This window comes from Symsagittifera roscoffensis, chromosome 5 (genome assembly GCF_963678635.1).
Source record: "Symsagittifera roscoffensis chromosome 5, txSymRosc1.1, whole genome shotgun sequence".
NCBI lineage: Eukaryota > Metazoa > Xenacoelomorpha > Acoela > Convolutidae > Symsagittifera > Symsagittifera roscoffensis.
The window spans coordinates 11,220,701-11,230,702 of record NC_087066.1 but is presented as its reverse complement, the minus strand read 5'-3'; the positions used below and the strand labels follow the sequence as shown (position 1 = coordinate 11,230,702).

Genomic DNA, 10,002 nt, shown 5'->3' with positions numbered 1-10,002 from the left:
GTTTTCCATTAAAATCGATTATTATCCCTGGAACTGCGGTTCGGGAACTCCATGGAACTCTGTCGATGCTTAAACAATCCATCGCAACAGAATATAAAATGTTTTCTGGCTAGGTTTAGCGCGCAAATAGAATATGATTGTTGCCTTTAATTTTCTACTTTCTGATTCTTTCATCTTTCCACCAAAATGCGTGAAAACTGCCCGCCAAAAAGTGATCACTTCATTTATTTGGTTTTTTTTTACATTGAATGTCTAGTGCAGACCAGTCGTCTCTGTCATTACCTAGTTTTAACAGCTTGCTTTTACAGTCTACAATTTTCAGTACAAGAGTGCAGGAAAAACAAGAGTTCCAAATTAACTTCAAAACAAAATCATTTGGATTTTGAAGAAAGCGTACAGCCGTAAAAACTAAGTCACTAATCAGAAAATCCAAGAGAGTGATAGCTCCTTATCCGCGCGCTAAAAATTGTATGCGCAAAAATTAAAATTTTCCGACAGAGTTTCTGTAATTGCTTCTGGCATCAATCAAAACAAATGAAATACTCCGTTAAACTGGCGTACTAAATTTTACAAGGAGAACTCTTCCAACAATAATTATCAAAACTGACTGCCGAATTGGTTTTTTAAAAATTCAAAGAAATCAAAATTAAATCCAATGAAAAATTGAAACCTGGCTAAAATTATTCCGGAAACGGTATTTTTTCTTGCAATCTGTAAAAACTTTTTATTTCTTGGCAGATTTGCACTTTGGTACTTTTGGAACGTTCTTCGCGGAAAAACCCCTTCGAACCTTATTGAGTTCAAATATCTAACTTAGAGTGATCAGATTACATTAAAGAGGAAATTTTCCAATTCATTAACATTAGTTAAATAATTAATTGAATACTCGGAGACATAACAGGCGCAAAAATAAGCTCAAATACTGAAAGATGCATTTGTTTTTACCTTTCAATTTATGCTATATAGGAAACTTGAATAGCCGGCCGTTGTCGAAGAAAAAAATATATTCCTAAAATCTTCGCTGACAAAACGAAAAAAGCTGATAAATTATCAGGATATAAAAACCAGGTTGCAATTAACGATCTAGATATCACGATATCACTTCCCGTCAAAGAACAGAAACATTTTTCTTTTCCCGTATCAGTCGTCTACATCTGCTTCACTTGTGTGACACCGTTTCAAGAGACCTAATTTCGGCAGAGCGACAATTCGTAAAAGGCGAAAATTCGTAACAGGTGACAATTCGTAACAGCAGACAATTTGTAACATACGACAATTCGTAACAGATCATTCGCAAGTAGAATAGCCTTGTTTCGCTTCAATCCGCTGCGGTAACATCCTGAGGCATTCTGCACATGAATTAGTGTTCCCCGATTGATCTACAGTTACGTATTATCGCATGTTAGGAATTGTTTCCTGTTACGCTTAATTTGTAATTAAGCAAGAGTGACAGAGCCTATAAAAAACAAAGTTTCACTCTGAAATTTTCGAATCCTGTGATGAGTGAAAACTCGCGAATGGACCTCTCTTTAGCCTATATAAAGTTTATGACAACATGATAATCAAACTGGTCGCTCATTTGCTACTAACAACCCCGAACAGTCACGTAGGTGAACATTTAAAAATTTTGGGGTGGAGCACTTAGATTTTTAAAACTTTTTTCCAGTAATTACTCTATCGTGGTGCTCTTTTTGATGCTCGCTGTTAAAAAGTTTTCACGTGCATAAAATTTTTTGGTTAAATTTGGTCTTTATTACTGCTCCAAGCAAGCTTATGATTTACAGAAGTAAGTAATTTTTGTTTTCGATTTTCAAAGACAAGCTGTAGCAGAATATCAGGCCTTTCTTATCCCTAGAGAGTGCATTTTTACACAGAGGTGACATAGAATTTCGTACTATTTACGACACAAAACGAATATAGCATGAACAATAAGTGGACATAAAAAGAATTAAAACGAAAAATTTCGACGAAAATGAAAATTGTGGAAACCTTTCTATTTTCGGCTTTTTTCATTTTTTGAAAACAATTTTTGGTTCATTTCATGCCCATTTACTTTTAACGCTGTCCAAAAAAATGAGAAAAATAAAACTACAGCAGTTTTCATTATTGTCGCAACTTATCTTGAATGAAGTTTCTTCTGAGAAAAACATTAAATACGCATACCAAAAACGATTTACAAGGCTGTCACAAAGCCGAAAATTCATGCACAGACGTTGAGCTAAAAAAAACTTGAATCTCGAAAAAACTCCCCTCCGTCAAATCACACCCATACTCAAAAACATTATTCGCTCATACGACGCAGCATGAACCCACAAAGCAGATATAAGATAGACCGAAACCTTTGAAGCCTATTAAAAAAGGAAAAAAAGAGAAAACTAAAAAATTTAACAAATTGGGTTTGCTAAATTTACGACCAAAATAAGACAAATTTCGAATAACAAGCATTTAAAATCCAAAGTGCTCAAAATATGTCTGTTGATTGTCGAAAATACAGTCTGGAAGAACAACTATTATTTACAGGAGAAAATTCTTGTAACCGGCAGCAAAACCCTTTCTTATCGCAAGGGCAATTATATTCATGGAAAGAAAACTAAGCTTCCTTGCAGTTATAATTTAAAATTAAATTCATTTGCTAGTGAAAGCAAAAAAGAACAGTAACCAAAAAATACGCGCCAAAAAAACGTGACAAAAAACTGTCCAAAAAGCTGTCCAAAAATTTTGGCCATTTAGTGCTTTGGTAAAGCTCGGAAATCTATTTGGTCGATCTAAAAAAATGAACAAAACTATTCAGCTTGTCTAATAAAATTCCGTTTATTAAGTTATCCCATTTTATGGGCATTTATTTTGAAGAGCGAAGCTTTTTTGCTAATCAAGTCGTTTTTTTGTGCCAAGAACATTCACTGCGAACAAAAGCTATGTCAACCCTGAAGGCAGATAGCAAAAGAGAACTCGTCCTCGCCTATTTCATTTGAATTATTGGATCTAGTAAGCGGTCTGATGATACCACAGCGAACGCTTTAAAGCTGTGCTCTGGTGATTTCCTCTGAACGGGAATAATAGAAAGCGATAGATGCCGGAATTTGACTGATTCGCTACACCTTGCGAGCTATCTTTTTCATTGAAAAAACGCAAGATGTTATTTTTATAGAATATCTTTGACAATATTTTTTACATATAGAACAATTTTTGATAAATTTTCAATAATTCTACGAACAAAAGAAGACGACATTTTCATTGAAACAATCATGACTGCAACTAGATTCATAAAGCTTTTCTCCAATTTTGAATAGATATATTATATTTTTGTGAAACTAAAACTAAACTGCAATAATTTACAATCCAAATATAATTTTGCACATTACTGCAAATTACGAGGATAATTTTTGATGAATTTTGTCAAACACTGCATTTTTCGCTGGAACAGCCCAAAAATTTAGATTCTGCTATTTTTTCCAGATCGTTTACGGAAAGTTTTCCTTCAACGTCCAGTTCTTTGTTTGCACTATTATTCAGCAGCTCTTCAAGTGCTGAAAACTTCTTTTGTTCATTTTCGTTCATATTTTTCTTTTCGGTTTCTTGTTTTTTATTAGATATTGAGATTGGTTTGTTAGTTTCGCAAGGCTTTTGAGTGTTTGATGATTTTTCATCATCATCTGTCAAAGGACACTCGTCGTCGCTTTCCTGTTCTAGAATGCTTTCATCTTCTGGATGCAGAACTCGCTTTTCTTTAGTCCTTCGGTTTTGAAACCACACTTTCACCTAAACAATCATAACTTCAGTTAGAAAACAATTTCTCCATGTGATGAAAGGGCCAATATACGAGGTATTGAGTTCTTGACAAAGAAGCACTCTTGTGTCCGTGCTAAGACACATGTATTTTTGAATAAAATTGCCTCTCCTGCGCAGGCAACGAGCGCGGACCTCTTTGCGGACCTCGATTCACCGATGTGTCGACTGAGAGGCGGAGACTTAAAACTTTGCCACAACTAAGCTCCCTTATAGAACGTTTGGAAACGAATTAAGTTTCGTTCTCAAATGACAAACTCTCGACTTAAAATACGTGCTTTGCAGCTTTTTCGATGTAAAGACCTTGATGTAAATCTGATTTAACGTCTTTTTTTTTACTGATACTTAAAACTAGAAACGATGTCAGGCGACAATTGGGCGAAAGTTACTCCTCGAACTTAATTGAAAAACCGATTCACACAAGTGAAGATCGCGAATTGTTATAGAGAGTTGCAAAAAGTTCGGACAGACAGAAATAATTAAAAAGAGCAATCTGCCAATTTTGAGCAATTTTTGCATGCATATTTGAATTTTCAGGTGACATTGAGACATACTTTCTGTCTGAAAAATTAGCTTTTGCATGTAAAAATTGTCTAAAAAAGATCATTTGCTCTTTTTAATTATTTTTGTCTGTCCGAACTTTTTGCTACTAATTATACCAACCTGAGTTTCGGTGAGTCCCAGCTCCTCGCTGATTTGCCTCCTCTGATGACCCACAACATAGGGACTCCTGGCGAACTGAGTCTCCAGTTTGGCCAGCTGGGCCGGAGTGAATGCAGTCCGGATGCGCTTGGACCGGTGGGGGTAGAGGAGGGCACTGCACATGGCGGCTGCTGGGTTGGACAGGAAGTGAGGGGGCAGGTGGGAGGGGTTCATGAGAAGTTGCGGGGGGATCGAGGGGTGAAGATGAGAAGCGTTGGTCAAGTGAGTTGGCGGTACAGAGTTACCTAAAAGCAAACAAGCTTCATTTTCGAAACATCTAATCGAATCAAAGCTCCGAGTCAAGAAAAGGGCTGATTACGTTCCATCCAAAACGTAGTTCTACCAGAATATTAACATGAACCTCAAGTAATAAAAAACGTTTATGAATTTGAAACATGATTATGATTTTTTATTGTAAAAGAAAAACATTCATTATTTTTAATAGTAAATGAAAAAAAAAGTAATTGACTAACATTGAGACCCCATGGACGCCAATGCTGAATTGAGAGACCCCCCTGCATGTGTTCCACCCATCATACTCAGCAGAGGGTCACCGCAACCCCCATATGATGACGTCAGCAACTGAGGAGTCGTAAAAGGGGGAGATGACGTCATGAATCTTGACTGTGACTGTTGTTGTCGGTTGAGGAGCATGTTTGCGGCCAAGAGGGAATTCTGCTGCATGGAATTCTGCGAAGTCAAGAAGTAGTCGAGGAGCGCCATGGAACTCAGAGTTGACATTTTGCCGAACAATAAACTTTTGTCAAGTAAGAATTAGAGGAATTTTTAAAGCAGATGATTAAAAAGCAATCTGCGCCAAACGCTAGTTGTCGCGATATTGATTTTCAGGGAAGCGTGTTAGTCACAGACTTTTCTGCAGTCAGGCTGCAAAATTTTCCATTCTTTTTTCAAATTTTGATTCCAGATCTTAAGAATTGAAACTCTGATGAAACGTAATTTTAAACGTTGATTTAAAATTTAGTTACAGCGAAAATGTTGTTAATTAACCGATTAAATATAATCTTGACTTTACGATGATGCCTTTTTATTCCAAAAACCAGCAGTCCGGATCTCTCGAATCGAGGTCGAAGTTTGGGAAACTGTTTTAAAATTAAAGTCAATATATTAACTTCTGTTTTGTGACGTAGTTTTAAATCGTAAGTAAAATTACTAAAAAGAGTTTTGTGACTATTTATCGGCAATATATGTTAATTACTTATTTTTCAGGTGGTAAAAAGTCAGATCAAACGACGTGTTTACTATAAGAATGCTCTTTTATAATTGATTCGCATTGGTTCGCTCTTTTTATTCAATTTGCCGTTCGAATTATATAAAAGAGCAACTTACATTGCAATTAATTATACCATAATTGACCATTGATAAATCTGTGATTAATTATAAACCGGCAACTCATTGCCACTCATTACGTGCCATTCATTGACTTTGTTCAAAGCACAATAAGAATTTATTTGGCTTTATTTGTAAATTAATGAGATAGATCAAAAAGTTTTTGTCGATTTATTTGTTTTTACCAAATCGATAGCATACTCGAGTTAATTAAAATTAGCCTCTTGACAGTTCATTTGAAGTTACTTTTTCAATCGACTTTATTACCTGTGTTAAAGCTTTGTTTTTCAAGTTGATCTTTCATAATTTTTCATGATTACTCTCATTACATTGGAAGTGGCACTTTTCAGAACAAATGAAATTACGTTTGATGCAGTGTTTGGTTTGTTTTTTCAAATGTAAATGACTTTTTAAACATAGTAATGCAACCAAAACTAACTAGAAAATAAAGCCTGCTCTCGATTTCCTGAAGAGCTTCCAATTATCAGGTCAACTTCCGATCATATGTGATATGCAACGACCACATAGCGTCACAAAGTTGTCGACTGTACGAAAAATAATGACTCACCACCTGAACTTTGATGGTAAACAGAAATGACGAAAGAAGAATTATTCGATGATTTATGCTTTTTGTGGCAGCTACATAAAAAGTAACAAAACCAGACTAAAACTCATTGCAACAAAATAAGCCGGTTGCTGTACATGTAGCACAGAAGGTTCCGACCACAGTTAAAACACTTTTTTTCTTTATCAATTGACTTCTTTATCAATTGTAAGCTGTTTTTGAGCGTGGCATGGATAGATGACCTAGAAGAAAGCTTACAACATTAGTTTATACATTATTTCTTACATTTGTCTGTCAAAAATGAAGAACAAAACTGATAAAAATTTAATTACAGCCAACAAAGATTTAAAAAGTTCAAGATTTCGAGGGGAAAAAGTTGAATGAAAAGCTTTGAACATTTTTCAACTTTCGAAGAAAAAGTTGTATCAAGATAAAGCTCTTTGAACAAGAATGCAACCAAAAAAATTCGAGAGCTTAATTTACCTAACTTTTAGCAACTGAAATTCAATTGAAGAATTGTTCATTATTGGCACTGTTCTCCTAAAATTATGCCACTTTAGGAAAACTGGATCAATGGGTAAAAATTTTATTTCCACTGGGAAATCTTAACATTAAAATTCACTTTCGAAGCTAGAAATCAATCACATTTACTCGCTCCATCTCCGTTTCAAATCGCCGCAGCATATTCGCTACATTTCGCCGGAAAAAATTCAAGGCGACTGAAAAAAAACTATTTGTTTTTTAAATTCATTTATTTGAATTTTAAGCAAAAAAATACTTAGCCTTGAAGTTTTTTGAATTTCAACAGTTTATGACTACAGATATAAAAGTAAATCAATTTGAGAAGACTAGATTAATAGGAAAAGTTTTTATTCCGCTGGGCAATCTTGAAATTGCATCCAGCTCCAAAATTTGAAGTCGATCAAGTTTTTTAGCGTCATTCACGCTTTCATAATTCGAGAGTTTAATTTACCTAACTTTAAGCAGCTGAAAATTGAATTGAACTCAAGAATTGATTAGTTATGAATGCTTTTCTGTAGTTATTAGAGCAGTTTCACAGTTTTCCAAAAAATATATATAGAACTATAAGTGAACATCTAATTGTTCTACACTTAAAAACTAAAACTTGTTGTCACCTCAAATTTTGTTAAATTTTTCAGATTTTAAGTGCTATAAAAGCGCTTACAGAAACTTTCTAATTTGACTGTTTTATAAGACTGAGTTTTTTCAAAGCTTAAGCAACAGATTTTATGTAACAAGCGTTATTCGCTCTCTGTAATTTTTCAAAAACAAACATTATCAACCGAATTTTCTGGACTCCTAAGTTTTATTTTTTACAAAAAAGTGTAACGATTCACGGCTTAAATGTCGTTATTATGATATATCACTCGATTCGTTCCAATGATTATTTGTGGTACCTTTGCGTGTTATTATCCAAAACACTTTCGACGTGGAAATACAAGTTCCTCCCTAATTAGTTGTTCAGGACAATATTTTCGATTCTGCGAATCACAGATGTTGTAACATAGTCGTTTATGCCGGTTTAAAAGAAGTCAGTCTTCATTTTTTCCCAATTTAATAATGTCACTTCAAGCGCGTTCATACTATGTCATCTGCCTCTGATTTGTTCTCCAGTGCTCCTTTTAGATACTCAATGATTCGAGCAAAAATCTATGATTTATCACGCTGTCACTAGTTGTTTCAAATTACTTGCCACGCACCGTTTCTTTATCAGTGCGACTATGTACGTGATCAACCGTACTATCTCTTCCTCGACCTATGACAGAATATCCCGGTAACCATGAAGTAAAATTGGAAGTTAGTTCTCGAAAAACTGAATTTCGATGGAAAATATTAAATTGACTGACAAAATGTTGGATATGGAACTAAATTTCGAGAACAGTTTCCATTCTTGTTTTCAAATTTAGTCTGAAAAAAAAACAGACTAATTTTTCTCGACACCAAGTGGTTTTTTGAGTTTTAAATGAATGCAAATCACGAGCTGAAGGGCTTTAATACGATACCATACGTAAATACTCAAAATCTGCTAAAAAGAGCCTTATCAACTAGGTGAAGCGGTTGGAACAAAAACGGATCCATAGCTTTCTTTTATTCCACCGACAAACCTAATACACAAAAATCACGTCCGAAACTCATTTTGATTTTTCGCGCTGATTGAATTTCCGTTTTTAGACAGCGTAATTGCCTTCATTTTAGCAAAGTAATTCGAATTGAACATTTGAAGAAATCACTTGAATCAATGACACTTACTATTGTTTTTAAACACAACTGAATCAAATAAGACTGCAATTGGAACCAACGGCTGACTGGAGATTGTACGGTTGACTAGAAGAACCAATCAACAAAAGCCGTTGAAGCACAATTAACAAACATAGCCAACTGTCAGTTGGAACAGAGTAATGAACCTTACCTAAGGAAACGCCATGACTGGTGCTTTTCTAATAAAATAAACTCAATTGGAGAAATTGGATCAATTCGAAAATTTTTCATTGCGCTGAAAAATCTGAACATCAAAATTCTTCCTGAGAACTATTAGACTATCACGTTTTTCGTTATCTTAAAACATTTGCTGTTCGACAGTGGAGTTTGCTTTTTTAACAATGGTAATAAACTGAACTTAAGAAATCAAAAGTCTACGCGAAAATTCTAAAATGAGCGTGAACGAAATTTTAAAACTTTACCTAAAAAACAAAAAAACTACACCGATTATTCTTAAAAACGGCATTTTACTTTGTAAATTAGAATCACCCTTATGGGGACGCTTAACCGTGCATATATCTGAACTTATCTTTGGTTCTTTATTTTTTTGTAGGATCTTAAGGTATGAGCAACATTTGGGATCTTTTGAAGTGGTTATTGTCCTGAAATCTCAAGCCATAATCTTTTTCGCCGATACACCCCTAAAATGATCATTGAATGTTGCGCGCTAGGTTCGTACTTACACAGACGCGAAGCTGTGCTTCGCAAACACTTGCGATAACACGACCCAAAAGCAGCTCTGTCAAGTTAAATAAGAATAAGAAATAAGCCTTGAATTAGCGAAAACTGGGCTACATGTAGGATTCTAATCTGCCACCTACTGCAATCAAGAGAAAGCAGCTACATATGCGATTAAATTGCCAATACGATTCAGCACAAGAGGCACCAAATACAAATAGACTCAATTTTGCAAACTGAAGCTATCCATCCTAACTTTGCATGTAATAAATTGCAAAGCATAAAGCCAAATTATGTATAAATTACGCATTTCAAAAAATTGCGAGATATTGAGTTAGAAAATTTCTGAAATCGAGTTTTTATTTTTGTTATGTTGTTTGAAGCGAAAAACTTTTTTTTCGGTTCATTTGATGAATTAAAAATGCATCAACTGTTTCAACTTATTAATATTCGAATGTCAAAGCACATCCCATCAAAAAGCTGTAACTGTGCTCCAAAAGTGGCACCAATATTTGATACTTAGGTTGGAAAATAAGGTTCGTACTAATACACTCGCTTCGCAAGTGTAAACACAAGTATTACTTGTGTAATAATTGAGCTTACTTCTTCACTAGATTTCTCAACGTACTTAATATTGACAGGTC

General features: G+C 34.7%; 1 protein-coding gene across 1 annotated transcript; it reads right to left on the bottom strand.

Moving 5' to 3' along the window:
- Window positions 1-3,212: 3,212 nt before the first annotated feature.
- LOC134845936 (homeobox protein Hox-B4-like) lies at window positions 3,213-5,779 on the bottom strand. Its single transcript, XM_063863069.1, has 3 exons — window positions 4,962-5,779; window positions 4,450-4,733; window positions 3,213-3,759 (listed from the first exon to the last, which is right to left on the bottom strand). Exons 1-3 carry the CDS (start codon window positions 5,227-5,229, stop codon window positions 3,397-3,399), a joined length of 915 nt encoding a protein of 304 aa, XP_063719139.1. The 5' UTR covers window positions 5,230-5,779; the 3' UTR covers window positions 3,213-3,396.
- Window positions 5,780-10,002: the final 4,223 nt, after the last annotated feature.